Source organism: Chiloscyllium plagiosum, chromosome 35 (assembly GCF_004010195.1).
Source record: "Chiloscyllium plagiosum isolate BGI_BamShark_2017 chromosome 35, ASM401019v2, whole genome shotgun sequence".
NCBI lineage: Eukaryota > Metazoa > Chordata > Chondrichthyes > Orectolobiformes > Hemiscylliidae > Chiloscyllium > Chiloscyllium plagiosum.
The window spans coordinates 11,108,596-11,123,505 of record NC_057744.1 but is presented as its reverse complement, the minus strand read 5'-3'; the positions used below and the strand labels follow the sequence as shown (position 1 = coordinate 11,123,505).

At 38.7% G+C, this 14,910-nt stretch overlaps 1 protein-coding gene across 5 annotated transcripts in view; it reads right to left on the bottom strand.

The window, feature by feature from the left end:
- Window positions 1–617: 617 nt before the first annotated feature.
- nkapd1 (NKAP domain containing 1) overlaps window positions 618–14,910 on the bottom strand; it is a 17,123-nt gene continuing 2,830 nt past the window's right edge. For 2 of the 5 annotated variants that reach the window (XM_043676678.1, XM_043676680.1), the window contains exons 2-6: window positions 11,965–12,046; window positions 10,323–10,426; window positions 9,150–9,308; window positions 6,988–7,041; window positions 618–3,636 (exon numbers count right to left, since the gene is read on the bottom strand). In XM_043676678.1, coding sequence (XP_043532613.1) covers window positions 3,105–3,636; window positions 6,988–7,041; window positions 9,150–9,308; window positions 10,323–10,426; window positions 11,965–12,046 — 931 coding nt within the window. In that variant the 3' untranslated portion in view covers window positions 618–3,104. The remainder of the gene's footprint in view (window positions 3,637–6,987; window positions 7,042–9,149; window positions 9,309–10,322; window positions 10,427–11,964; window positions 12,047–14,910) is intronic. The other 3 variants (XM_043676679.1, XM_043676681.1, XM_043676682.1) reach the window with 2 other exon arrangements.

Here is a 14,910-nt window from a genome sequence, read left to right as displayed (position 1 = left end):
TAATAGTCCCAGCAGAATGAACCAGTTTGATGTCCAATGGCAGGATCAGAGATGCAACTGGACATCTTAGTCAAATTTCCTGCTGCCCCATATGTCTCACACTGTGCAGGAGGAATCTGACACTCAGTTGAATTAGTGAAGGGAAATTAGAAGAGAAATGAAGAAAACGATCATGAACTTTCAAAAGGTGACAAGCAAGTGAAGCCAAACCTCCAAACAATTGAAGTACTATCAGTTACCTGCTGATGGCACTGCTGAGTAATAGATGTTAATGATTGTAGCACCACCTGCAGGTGAGTATTTGCTTTTCAGATTCCACAAACACTAATCAGGAAGAGATGCTGAACTTTAAAGGAAAATAGTTGGGTTCCACAACTGGTTTGGGCAAGAGAACATGAAAACACAAATATTCATTTAACACAGGCAAATTCAAGTGCGAGAGCACCTACGACGTGCAACTGAGTGAAAAAGCTTGACAAAGTGAATAAACATAGCATATTTTCTTGTGGCACCTGACAAGTGAGGAATATAGCCCGTAATTTCATGTTTGTGACTTTTTAATTGTGAACAGTACTTACAAAGTTTGCAATTCATGAATGCTAGCTGTCAACAAAAAATCAAAGCGTTAAAATATTTATTAAGCAAAAATCATGCTTTAATATTCTAAAGGTTAAATACAAAATGGATTGTTTAAAAAAAACTGTCACTTAGTAACATGGGAAAAGACAACACCAACAGATATTGGCAGGAATATTCCACAGTTAACCTTGTATATTAACAAGCAGCACCCACAATCGTTCTATTTATAGAACAAGGGCTTAAATACACCCATTGTACATAAAGCAGTGAATACTTTTAAACTAAGGCTCAATTCCCTTATGTTGAAGGCTCACCAAAACCCAAGTTTCAACATCTACATCAATGTTTTGCTGCAGAAAATATTTATTGGTTCATAGCTTCAGCAGGTGGAGGATACAAGAAAAAGAAGCTACTGCAATCTGTGCACAAAATGTTAATACTGTTTCCATAGAGCCTGTGATTTGTACAAACATGGTGCAGAAATTAGCTGCTTCCTGCCAAAAACGATGTCGCCACTTTTAATTTAAAAGAACAGTTCCCATTAAATGTCATGGACTTAAAAAAAAACTTCATAATTAGAATACGTCCAGTCCCTTCGACATTTGAAGTAAATGCTTTCCACCAAAATCCAGCAGTTTGAATCCAGATTTAATTCAACCACATTGGGACCTACGTTTAATTCCCAAGAAATCAAAAGATAAATCAGGATCGTTTAAAGACTAACAGCGCAAAGTTACAGGCACACTAGTTTTATTCAATATGTAACTAACGGGCAGGTCAATTCGCATTAATCACAATCACCCCATTCAGGTGTTGTATATTCAAACAACCCACTGACACCACCTGGCTAGCCTCGCACAACAAATCTCCACTTGCTGCCAGTGCTTCTGAAGCACTGAATCTGCCAGTCGGAAAAAACATGGGGAGGAAAAGGCTAGGAATAAACAAAAATCCAAAAATAAAAAAAGCTCGAACTGTTAAGTCTTCAAAGAATTAATGAGGAAAGTTATAAAGACCAGAGGATTTTTATTTTCGGAGCAACATTCGTGATTGCAGCCATTACAGCAGGTGGGAGGGTCACTATAAGCTTCAGCATCCCCAAGCTTTATGGATTCTTGTTCCAAAATGCCATTTGGAAAGTGCATGTGCGTGTGTGTGTGCATTAACTGAACACCTGACAGGGCTCAGCTAAAGTTATGTAAATCCCAATATTACAAAGTTTGCAATTCTTTACTGTATAGGCTATCACAAGAAATGGCCATGTGAGCAACGTACCCAATGAACTGTGTCCCTAAGCCAGGAAGAAAACTAAAGGGCAAACAAATGCTGTAAAAGTAAAAATTCTTCCATTTTGAAACTAAAACTGAAAAAAAAATGCTTTATTAAACCAACATTAAATATTGCCCATCATCTCTGCTTTTGTGACTTTACTTTGACCATTTTGAGTTAATCACTGTTCTAGAAACTATGGATTTTGCAATGATAATTAACCTTAAGTAACAAAAACAGAAATCAGTCAATCGAGCAATTGAAGTTTCAAGGGATCTGGGTTTGGAGCTCTTCAGAAAGCACACAGCTGCTGCAATGCTCTATAGCATATAGTTGCTGAATGGATCAAAGGCATTAGATTGCAGACAGAGCTGTAAGCACTGGGTTCAATCAAAAGCAAATCCTGCCATTCAGCAGCACAGTATCAAAATCTCTGACTGCAGACTTCCACTATTGTGCAGGCCGACCCATTCAAGCTTTAGCAGTCGGATGCACTACGTGAGCAGTGAGATTACCTTGCCCTCTTCTCACTCATCGGAATTTTGCTTCATACTACCTCTTCTTAAACAAAAAGCAATTTTTATTTAATTGCATAAATTAAACAAACTGATTGTTTAATTGTTAATGCATCAGAGAAATAACAATCGATACAGCTCAAGTCAGAAAGATTACACAATCCAGAACAAAAGGTCACTTTGGTTGCCAAACTCTCTGCCTTTCTGGAACGAGTAACTCAAGTTCCCAGCAAAATGACAGTGACAAAATTGGAGACTGCAGATATATGTGTTAAGCAATTTTGAGGACTTTGCTTGTTTAGAATGACCAAAGAGCTCTGCAAAATGAAATCAGACACAGGGCTTGATATATTACAGGTAACCCTGAAGTCAATGACAAAATCTTTCCAGCATTTTGGCGTGGTACAGAGAAGAATTCATAACCAAGGGAAGACAAGCGGCTCTCGAACAACTTGTCACATGGTTCTGCTTCAAACAGGCCTAACTCCTAAACTCTTCATCCCACACCTTATTTACTGTGGAAGAACAGTATTACATAAAGTAGACATCACTGACATCAAGTGAAAGAGCTTTCGGGAGTACAGCCTGCATTGTGCAACAATCTTCTGAAGCATAAAACGTAAATTCATAACTAGCACTAAACAAGTCAATAAAACCAAGATTATGTTCTTAGTCTGACTCAGTTTACACGATTCAAGTAAGTTCCTTAGGAACTTAAGGACAGACTTTCAAGGTACAAATCTAATTAAAGTCATCTTCTCCACTGTCATCTGAAGTATCATTGTGTGCTATTTTCCAGTTTTTTCTCTTCTTTCGGCTATTTTTGATTTCTTTATCACCATCATCTTTGGGAATGTTTTTGTGATGCTTTTTCTTTCTCTTCTTTTTCCTTTTCTCCAGTTGATTCCCAGAATCACTTTCATCTTTGCTTGTTGTGTCTGAATCGCTGCTGTGCGACAAACTGCTTTCGCTTTCAAAGGACGTGGATGAAAGCTTTTTCTGCTTTCGTGCAGTTTTACTGTGGTGCTTCTTCTTCGCTTTCCTCCTTTTCCTCTGATCAGAATCCTCATCCTCTGAGCTTTCACTGTCACTCGAAGAATCGCTGCTCCGTAAATGTTTCTTCCTCCTCATCTTTTTGCTGGATTTCTTTTTGCGTTTCTTTTTATTTGATTTACTCGATCGCTTGCGTTTTCGCGAATTCGATTTTGAAGACTTCAAACAAATGGCTTTTGTCCCGTTGGCATTGCATTCATCGCTGCTATCATTTTGATCACTGGAAATTAAAAATATAAAGTCAATTCTTGCTTTGACTTTTAAGAAAGCTTTACTTAAGCTGAAAACGGTCATTTCTAATGATAGCATTCTAACAGGCATGATGGAATTAGACTAGAGTTGATCACTGACATGAAAGGAAGAGAAAGAAAATCATATTGATAGATTGCCCACTTCACTGCCAATATCAAAAGTCTGAGGCCCCACAGCATGACCAAGGCAAATTTGCAAATCGCACACTGTGTAATGGTATTTTGTTTCCTTTTAAACAAGTAGCAGGGTCAGTGTTGAAGCAATCACCTGATCCTGAAATTAAGCAACCCTTACCAGATGTTGCAACTAAAACAGAGTTGCAAGCAAAAAAGCTGAGCGTGAGAGCAGACAAGACTCTAGACAGACAAACTTGGCACAGAGGAAAAATCTGAAGTTGGAAGTCAAGCAGAGACTGACAAACAGAATACATTAGATTACATTAGAGTGCATTAGATTACACTTCAAAACTACTTCATTGGCCATGAAACACATTAAGACATCCTTCCATCAGGAAAATCACTAAATATTACAGAAAATACAGAGGCATGGGAGTGAGGGTGATTCAGCAGCTTGGATCAGAAATTGGCTAGTTGTAAGAAGACAGAGGGTGGTGGTTGATGGGAAATGTTCTTCCTGGAGTTCAGTTACTAATGGTGTACCGCAAGGATCTGCTGGTGGAGTCATACTCAGGTGGAACGGCACGGTGACTCAGTTGTTAGCACTGCTGCCTCACAGTGCCAGGGACCTGGGTTAGATTCCAACCTCGGGTGACTGGCTGTGTGGCTTTTGCACATTCTCCCAGTGTCTGCATAGGTTTGTTCCAGTTTCCTCCCATAGTCCAAAGGTGTGCAGGTTAGGGTGTATTGGCCGTGCTAAATTGCCCATAGTGTTCAGGGATGTGTAGGTTAGGTGTATTAGTCAGGGGTAAATGTAGAGTAATAGAGCAGGGAAATGGGTCTGGGTGGGATACTCTTCGGAGGGTTGGTGTGAACTCAATGGGCTGAAGGCCTTGTTTCTACACTGTAGGGATTCTATGGTGAGGTGTTGCTTCCTCAGGAGGGATATATTTAGACTAACATTTTACTGAATTCAGATCAAAATAGCGAAAGAACTCTCCAATCTTACACATTTACTTTTGATACTTCACATACTTAGATGCAACTGCAATTAGAATATAACATCTTAAACAAACACAGCCTTTGCAGTGCTTTGTTTTATTTCAATGACAATTGGCATTCTTAGTGGGTGGCTGGTGCTCACATGGGAGGCTAGAAAATGAACAGCTATTTTATAATGGAGACTTTCAGTGCTGGATTCAATCCTGTCATCACTGCGTTCAACACCAGGATATGCTTCTAGGTAGGAAGTTAAAAATCACACAACACCAGGTTATAGTCCAACAGGTTTAATTGGAAGCACTAGCTTTCTTAATATGTCTTTATTAAGATGACTTAGTAAAGACATACAAGATGATCACCTAATGAAGAAGCAGCACTCCGAAAGCTAGTGCTTCTAATTAAACCTGTTGGACTATGACCTGATGTTGTGTGATTTTTAACTTTGTACACCCCAGTCTTACACATGCATCTCCAAATCACTTCTAGGTAGGAACTGCAAATCGGAACTCAAGGTGACATTTCACCCACCAATCAGCATACTTCCAATGATAAAACTCCTTTGATTCAAATGAAAGGTGGCAGCACTGAAAATGCGTTGCTGGAAAAGCGCAGCAGGTCAGGCAGCATCCAAGGAGCAGGAGAATCGACGTTTCGGGTATGAGCCCTTCTTCAGGAATGATTCCTGAAGAAGGGCTCATATCCGAAACGTCGATTCTCTTGCTCCTTGGATGCTGCCTGACCTGCTGCGCTTTTCCAGCAACACATTTTCAGCTCTGATCTCCAGCATGTGCAGTCCTCACTTTCTCCTGAAAGGTGGCAGCAACCAGATTAGATGTTAACATGCAAGCCCTGTCTGCCATTTCCGGTGGATGTAAAAGATTCTATGAAATGGTTTTCAGATGACTGAGGTTATATCACCAGTGTCTTGGCATTATTTATCCTTCAGCTAACAATGCAAAATCAGATTCTTTGGTGATTATCTCATTTCTGTCTGAGAGAGATTGCTGTGCGTGATTTAACTGCACATTTCCTTCATTACAGAGATTACACTTCAAAACTACTTCATTGGCCATGAAACACATTAAGACATCCTTCCATCAGGAAAATCACTAAATATTACAGAAAATACAGAGGCATGGGAGTGAGGGTGATTCAGCGGCTTGGATCAGAAATTGGCTAGTTGTAAGAAGACAGAGGGTGGTGGTCGATGGGAAATATTCTTCCTGGAGTTCAGTTACTAATGGTGTACCGCAAGGATCTGCTGTTTGTAAATGACCTGGATGAGGGCATAGAAAGATGGGTTAGTAAGTTTGCGGATGACACGAAGGGTCAGTGGAGTCGTGGACAGTGTGGAAGGATGTTGCAGGTTACAGAGGGACGCAGATAAGCTGCCGAGCTGGGCTGAGAGGTGGAAAATGGAGTTTATTGCGGAAAAATGAGAGGTGATTCGCTTTGTAGGGAGTAACAGGAATACAGCGTACTGGGCAAATGGTCAGATTCTTGGTAGCGTGGCTGAGCAGAGATATCGTGGTGTCCATGTGCATAGATCCCTGGAAGTTGCCACTTAGGTTGATAAGAGTTGTTAAGAAGGCATACGGTGTGTTAACTTTTATTGATAGAGGGATTGAGTTTCAGAGCCATGAGGTCACGTTGCAGCTGGTGTGGCTGCACTTGGAGTACTACGTACAGTTCTGCTCGCCATGTTATAGAAAGGATGTGGAACATTAGAAAGGGTGCAGAGATTTACTAGGATGCTACTTGGTACGTAGGGAAAAGTCTTATGAGGAAAGGCTGAGGGACTGGAGGCTGTTTTCAATATAGAGAAGGAGGTTGAGAGATGACTTAATAAAGACATATAAAATGATTAGAGGATTCGATTAGGGTGGACAGTGAGAGCCTTTTTCCTCAGATGGTGATGGATAGCATGAAGGGATATAAATTGTGGGGTGATAGATATAGGATAGATGTGAGAGGTAGACTCACCAACTTTAAGGGCATTTAAATGGTCATTGGATAAACACATGGATGATAATGGAATACCATAGGCTTCAGATTGGTTTCATAGTTTGGCGCACTGTGCTGTAATGTCCAATGCTCTAAATTCCAAGTCTGTCTTAGATTTCCCCCCCAATATTCTTTTCAAGTTAGGATTATAGTAGATCACTGCACTTACAACAACAGAGCCAGTTTTTAAAACTTACCTCTCCGATTCAAACTCCTCTGGATAAAGTTCTTTGTAGCCACTATGGCCCCATCTAAATAAACAAAGCCATATGAGTCAGTATAAATACAACATGATTTAAAATAAATGGAAACGAGTAATATTTTTGATTAAAACGAAAAAGAAATTGGAATGAGATTTCCATGGAGCAATATTGTGCTCACACTCAATTACATAAATCTCTTCATTGTGTAAGAATATTCTGAGTAAGATTAAACACTTTTCCACTGCAATGATTGTCCACAATATATTTGACTACTAAGCATTATCTTACAGAACTGGCAGTGTCCTGAGACCCAGTGGCTTTGAGTAAGAGCTTACAAGGTTTTTTGAGCTAGCAGACTCTCCTGATTAATAATTGTGCACGTGCAAATTTAAAATTCCAAACTTCATTTTAATGAAGCCTCACAATATCCATCCTCTCATAACAAATACACTGTTCCATCAATAGTAACACAGAAAACTTACCCTCTCCTAGACCTGCATCAATATCAGTCAGAAACCTTTTTGAGTAGTACGCTAAAAGAGCTTAGATGTCCGATTGCCCCTCTAGGCTCCAGTAACTCTCTCAGCAAATGGAAGACTTGGTCTCTTCTCAGTACAAACTCAATGATCAACTATAAACAGAACAGGTGACGACATCTTATTCTAGCACATGCCACCCATCCCTTATTGTACTTTGTCAAGTTATTAAACTTCTGCCATTGTAGCTTGGACTGAAGGGTATGTTTCCTGCTGCATAACGCTTAGATTCTATGACCTTAGGTGAGGAGCAATATTGACAGCCATCTCAAGTGAAATGACTCTAGTGAACTCTCTCTAATTTCACAGTTTTGTTCTGCATTTCCTGATGGCTGAGGGATTGGTGCTCAATATAGTGTGCCAGCGAAGTGGGAAACTGAGGTGATACACAATTAATTCCATTTCTTATGCCCATTTTCTACTTTCTCCCATTCAAATTGGCAATTCAGTGAACTGCCCCATGCTACTGACATTGCTGTTCTGTAATCAGTCACTAAGAACAGGCCAAACATTACCCTCTGACAAGATTTTTCCTTCTTCCCTAACAGAAATGATTTAGCTTTCTCTATGCCCACTGGGAACACAGATAAATTACCTCAGATTTGGTGAGTTGCCTTGCCATCAGGTTGCCTATCTGATTTTATCAATGGCCTGTGCAGCAATGATTTTAAATAATTCTAACCTTTTAGAACCTTCTCCTCACCAGATTAACATGCTCTGAATCTTGCATAATTCATGGAAAACTCCTGTAAGCTGGTGTCAAGAATATCTACAGAATGTTTTGTTGAGGATATTTTTGAGCCTTCTGTAAATGAAACAGTTGCCTTCAAAGAGAGTTGTCTAAAACCGATCAATTGCCCACAAAAACTGATTGATTAGTTAAAATTGTTAGTAATTGCCAGTGCTTGATTTTGAAAATGTCTGGGAAAAAGATAATCAACTTACAAGACTAACACTGTTAATGATTAATCAAGCATAACTTGTTTTCTTCTCTGCAGGTCCTTCATAAGATACAGAAGAAATAGGCCAATCGGCCCATTGAGTCTGCTCCATCATTCAATCATAGCTGACACGTTTCTCAGAAACATACTTTTTCTAAAAGTGCCTCCAGAAAGGAAAAGCAAATTTATGGGATGGACAACATTAAACAGCAGAACTTTCATGATTACTCAATTGAAAACAAGTCTATAATTTAAGAAAAGTTATGCTAAAAGAAAAATTCACTAAGTGGCTTATGGTTCAAGTGAAATTCAAGCACAGACATTGTGATCCAATATTGACCCTTGGCTACCACTTTTGCTTCTAACTTGCAGCATGCTCATTTGTTAAAATAAGTAAACAGTTCTATAGCAATCAGATAAATATTTCAGATGAAGTGCACATTTCCCCAAAATACATTCTAAATCTTTTAATTCAAAGCCAACTAATTCTAATAGTCTTGTCAATTTGTTTTTTTAAACAGCAAATGAGAGTTTGAACTACCAGAATGAGACTTTTTTTTCCTATCAAGAGATGCATAAATGTAATCAGCTACAACAAAATACAAACTAGTTTCTGCGTCATAACTTCACCTAAAGAACACTGCACCTCCTGTCAGTTAAGAGATGTGAAGAAGCACACCTGTTTGGATCACTTGCTTCAAACTCATACAGCTTCTTTGTCCAGTATCTTGTTTCACGCTCATCCTGTGGAGTGGTCAATGGCTTACGAGCGGCAGCGTTTGCTTTTCTGTCTTTCTCCTCATCCTCTTCATCGTACCCATCACACCGCATTCTATTGCTGGTTCAGATCAGCATTGTTTTAATAAGGATATAGTTCATTTTCTTCTTCCCTTTCGTCTATGCTTCCCATTCGCCCACACACACACAATTTTCTGATTTAAAGTAGATATGGTAACAATATCTTTGCCAGTACTATCCTGTAACCAAACAGGATGAACAGCTATGACGTGTTAATGTGCATTAACAAGATAATTGCCCGTCCACAGCATTATTGTTGAAGACATTTTGGTAACCTTCCTTAATTGCTTTTGTCACTTTTTCAATAGTCACGAGATGGTGATCAAGGATTTCCTTCCTCACCCAGTCTGTTGGGTGTGGTTGGCTCAGTCCAACTCCATCCCAGGAGAGGATCAGCTAACGCAGCAGAACATGTAGTCTCCCTCTCTTCATCCCAAAGTAATGCCTTTACTCAGATTGGATTGTTTGTACAGATAAAATAAGAACAAGGAACTGCGAATGCTAGAAATCCGAAAAAAGAACAGAAAGTGCTGGTGAAACTCAGCAGGTCTGGCAGCATCTGGAGCGGGAGAGCGAGTGACCAGAGTTAATATTTTGAGTCCAGTGACCCTTTATCAGAACAACTGGATTTGAAATGTTAACTCAGTTTTTCTCTCTCTACAGATGTCTCCAGACCTGCTGAGCTTCTACAGCAACTTTTCTTTTTGTTGTACAGAACCTTGCTCATGACTATTTTCCCCAGATTTCAGCAGAACAGCTCCATTCCTGAAGTTTTGAATTTTGATTTCTAGATGTGAGTAGTAATGAGCTTCCAGACCCAGAATGCCGATGAGAATAAAAACAATTAAATTCAATAGGTGCTTTAAAAAATAAAATCTGTGTATGCCACAGCTAAAAAATCTCACAAAAACATACAATGATAGATGCCTTTTTAGGATTTGTACCTCTCATTCACAATTACAGGTCAGCAGCACCAAAAACTGCTGTGAGGATAAAAGGAACTTAATTTTATCCTCAGCACCTGGTTCTCCAAAGAACAGGGTTAGATATTTACCCTGGCAAACTCTCAGAGGATTTCTTTCTCCGCTGGAAAAGTCTCATCTCATGCGTTTGCTTCTCTTTTTCTCTAATTTTCCACATCTCTGACTCTTCTTGAATCTGCAAAATGAAAAGTCGGAAGAGATTAAAAAAAACCTGGCGTACTGCTGAGTTGATTGAAATTACTAGGTCAATAACTCAAACTGCAGAATACTAAGCTCTGGGTCAGAAATGCTTTAGTTGAACCATGTTTAGAGTTATGGAATTTTTTTATCCATCCACGGTAGGACAAAATGAGCAAAATAGTCTGAAGCTGCAGACAGAGAACAATGCGAGGGAAATAGAGGAATTGAATTTTTGTAACACTTTGGCTCTTCTACAGTGAGAACAAGATCATTGTTACATCAAATAATGGAAACCAACCTTTGTGGGTCACTTCTCTCACTGAAAGTAATCAAATCTACTACACATTTGATTCTGCCCTTTACTGCAGTTGTTGTAAAAATTTGAAATAAAAATTATAAATTCTGAAAATACTCAACAGGTCAAACATCATCTGTGAAGTCCTAAATGAAGTTCATGTTTCAAGTTAATGACCTTACATCAGAACAGCGTTTCCAGCATGCCCTGTTTATATTCTAGGAATCCATGATGTACCTCAGAATTTCAAAACATTGTTTATTAGTTGTTCATACTTTCCTTTTTTCCCCGATAACTGCACAGTGCAAAAATGCATTGAATAACTCCAATTAAAATCATCAGTTAATGCTCATTCACTGATCCACTGCATAAAATGCATTCATTACCTATTCTCAACTTCGATCTAATGATAACATTCACGACTTCACAATGATTTCAATACATTCTTGCCCAGCTTCATATCTTAGACCATTCATAAACTTGAGATCATCCTAAACTTGGCTGCAAATATCTTGACTCTTATAAAAGTCCCATTCACTATTCACTTGTACTGACTTCCAAATTGAGCAATGCATTGATTTTAAAATTCTCATCCTGGTTTTTAAAGCCCTCCGTGGCCTCAGCCCTCCACATCTGTAATCCTTTCCGCACCTATACCCCTCTGAACTAGCTTTGCTCCTCTAATTCAGACTTCTTACACATCACTGACTGTAACTTCTCCAACATAGGTGGATACTCCTTCAGCTACCATTCTTTGAACCTCTTACCTCTCTTTTTGTCATTTAAGATGTTCCTTAAAACCTATTCTCTAATCAACCTTATGGTCATCTGGCCTACTACCAACTACATTCATCAATGTCAAATTTTGCTTTATACTTCTCCTATGAAGCATTTTGGGTGCCAAGCTAAATGTCTTACTCACGTGCATGTTTGTTGCCAGCCACATAAAACCAAATGGGAGTAAAATATCCTTAAGAAGTTCCAAATAAACGTGAGATAACCCAAAATTGTGTCGATATGAATATGCATTTGAAAATCGATTCCAAAGATTAAACATATTTACTTGTTTATGTTGCAATACTGAATATAAAACTATAAACTAGAGTAATTAAACATGGCACAGCTGGAGTCTACTTAACATACTAAGATTTTTTTCCCAATTAGCTACTCTTCTGTGAGCATTGTTACACTGAAACATTCTTCACTTAAATTTGCAAACTTAAATGGACCAAATTTACTTTGTTGTGCGCATCTGTGTGACGGATGACGTTTCGCAGAAGAACTTTGCCCATGGGAATTCGAGCCATTGTGGTTGTTCTGCTAAATAAAAGAGAAAATCATCAATCTAAGTTGCAGCCAAATTCACAATGGAGGAGTTACAAGTTCCTTTCCACAATCCTTGCCATTTTTCAATAATTAACTTTTTTTTTATGCAAGCTAAATGAGAGGAGAAAAACCACCAGGAACCTTGCTTTCTACAATCCTGGCCATTTTTTAATGGTTAACTTTTTTTTCTTTAATGCAAACTAAATTAGAAAAAAACCCACCAAACCCCTTGAGCACTGCACTGCCCGACATCCATTATTAGAATGATTTGAAGGTTGAAGACAACAGTTTTAGCTGTGGCCAAGTATTTTGCTGACCATCACATACTAAGGTTGCACATGGAAAGGAATGGCTGAATGCTACTTGGAAATCATCACCTTTGGAACTATCATCGCCTTCAGAGGAAATAGCCCCCCCAAAAAATGTATGCCCCTGTGCCATTGAAAATGTTTGAAATGTTTATCAAATATAATGGACTGAAATAGCAGCACAGAATGTACATGGTCTCAAACTTATGTCTTGAGGGTTTATGCAACTCAGATAATCATATCTGCTCAGGACCTCTGTTGGGTCCTCCTGAAGATTAATGAACATTAGTATTCATTTGGCTTGTGAAGCTTAGAGAAAATGTGGCAGAATTTGTGCAACCTAAGGCATGAATAATTTAAAATAATCATCACCCAGAAATTAAAAAATGATATCGTGAGCAAGATATTACTAGAGATGTTTTTATTGCTATGTTAATATTTCCACTGTGTAGAAAATTGAATAAATAATTTCAGATTTTTCTGACCACTTCTTTCTTGGCAACTGTGGCTGTTCAGTAAGTACATCTAATCCTGAACTAACTGAAAAACTATTAAATCTGGGTGAAGACTTCATTCAATCCTCAAGCATAATCCTGAGCTTCCTATCACTTGTCATTTCAATTCTCCCACCTCTGACCTTTCTGTCCTTGGACTTTTCCACTGAAGCTCAATACAACTTCAAAGAATTGCATCTCACCTTTCAACTGGGCATCTTGCTTTCTCTAGACATTGTGTTCTACAATTTTAAGTAATATCCTCTGCCCCCATTTTGTGTTTGCATTTTCACTATTTCAGCTTTTACCTCTTGATCCTTTCCTTAACTTCTTTATTTCGTGACCGGATGGCTGCTACCCTAACAATCACACTTCATCTAGACATTTTAAGCTTTACTAATATCATTATCACTTCTTTTTGCTTTGTGTATTATGATTTTTTAAAATCATTTAATCTTTCTGCCATCCACTTTATCACAGATGATCACTTTCATTGTTCTCCCCACTCACCCCTTCAACTCGCTCAAAATTTATTACATTTCTAATATTTGTCAGTTCAGATGAAGGGTCACAGAACTGTGTTATGTGTTTCTCTCTCTACAACTGCTGCCTAAGCTGCTGAGTATTTCCAGCATTTGCTGCATTCATCTCAGAATATCTAATAATATTACCACATCTGAAAGATTTTGCTTTTTTCATTAAGAACCTTTTTCTTTCAATGTACAAAAGGAACTCTTCCAATTATAAGTAGGGAAAAATATTTGTCTGTCTGAAGTTCAGTAATGTTCTGACCTAAGATCATCAAGCCTTCTTATCAGATGCTGCTTGAGCTGTTTTTGTAGAATGTTATGCTTTTACTATAATTTGACTGGAGTAAACATGCCAGTCCACCAAGGTATTTCTTTGATCAAAACAACAGATCTTTGGGTGCAAGAAGAGTCAAAGGTTTGGGACGCTGTGACAATCATAGAATGGTTGTGGCCCAGAAGGAGGTGTGACGATGCTGCTCCTTTAACAAGGTTATGCTGTCCTTGGCTTTTTTTAAATCAGAGAGGTTGTAAAAGACACAGACTCCGAAACGTCTGAGGTTGAAGGAATTTAGGGCCAAATAGATAAAAGATACTGCCTCAGGCAACAGACTTTTAAGTTTAAAAAAAACTTGTACAATGAAAGACGAGTGGCCAGCTCTCCCAGCTCAGTTTCTTGCTGGTCTGGCTATTCACTGAAAGCAATCACACTGTTGTAAAAAGCTGCTGGATCCAAAGGAGCAGGTCCATGCTGATCTCTCTCTGACATCTCTCCTGTAAGATTGTGCGTTTGACTTTACCCTTTGCGCTAAGTGGTATTTATGGGGATTGTTGCAAGTGTTTGGAACAGCATCATTAAATTGGTATAATCTGTTGGGTTTTCAGATAAGTTGTTATTCTGTATCCTGTTGTCTTTTGTCTGTTTCATTCAGTAATCTTGTAAATAAATTCTGTTTTGTTTGAAATTAAGTGTTGGGCCAGCTGCATCACTCCTAGAATATCTGCATTACACCTGCTTAAAACAACTAGCAAAGTTAGTGTCTGGCCTGGTCCATAACAGAGGTCAATTGGCATGCCATACCTGCACCAGCTCATTGCAAAAGGAAACAGAGTTTATCCCATATTTTCATTTCTTCCTCACTGCTCTGCAAACATTTCAGACATTTTTAACCAACTTATTCAAGTGTGTTATGATACTACAGCTGGAGCAGATGGGACTTGAATCCAAACCTCCTGAGCCAGAGGTAGAGATACGACCATTGTGCCACAACAAACCTCCGTTCAAAAATTTTATTCTTGTATAATTGCCCTATTCTTTTCTATCACACAATCAGACACAGAAGGACCTTGACAGCATAGATGTTAAGAAAATGAAAGGATTAGAATCTATACCTAGGGGTTACAGGCTCAAGGTATGGCAACTCTCAATTAAAACAGTAATAAGGAAGATTTTTTTTTCCTCAGAGGTTGGTTGATGTTTTGAACTGGAAGAACACACACAGCATCAAGAGGTCGAGAAGTCAACATTT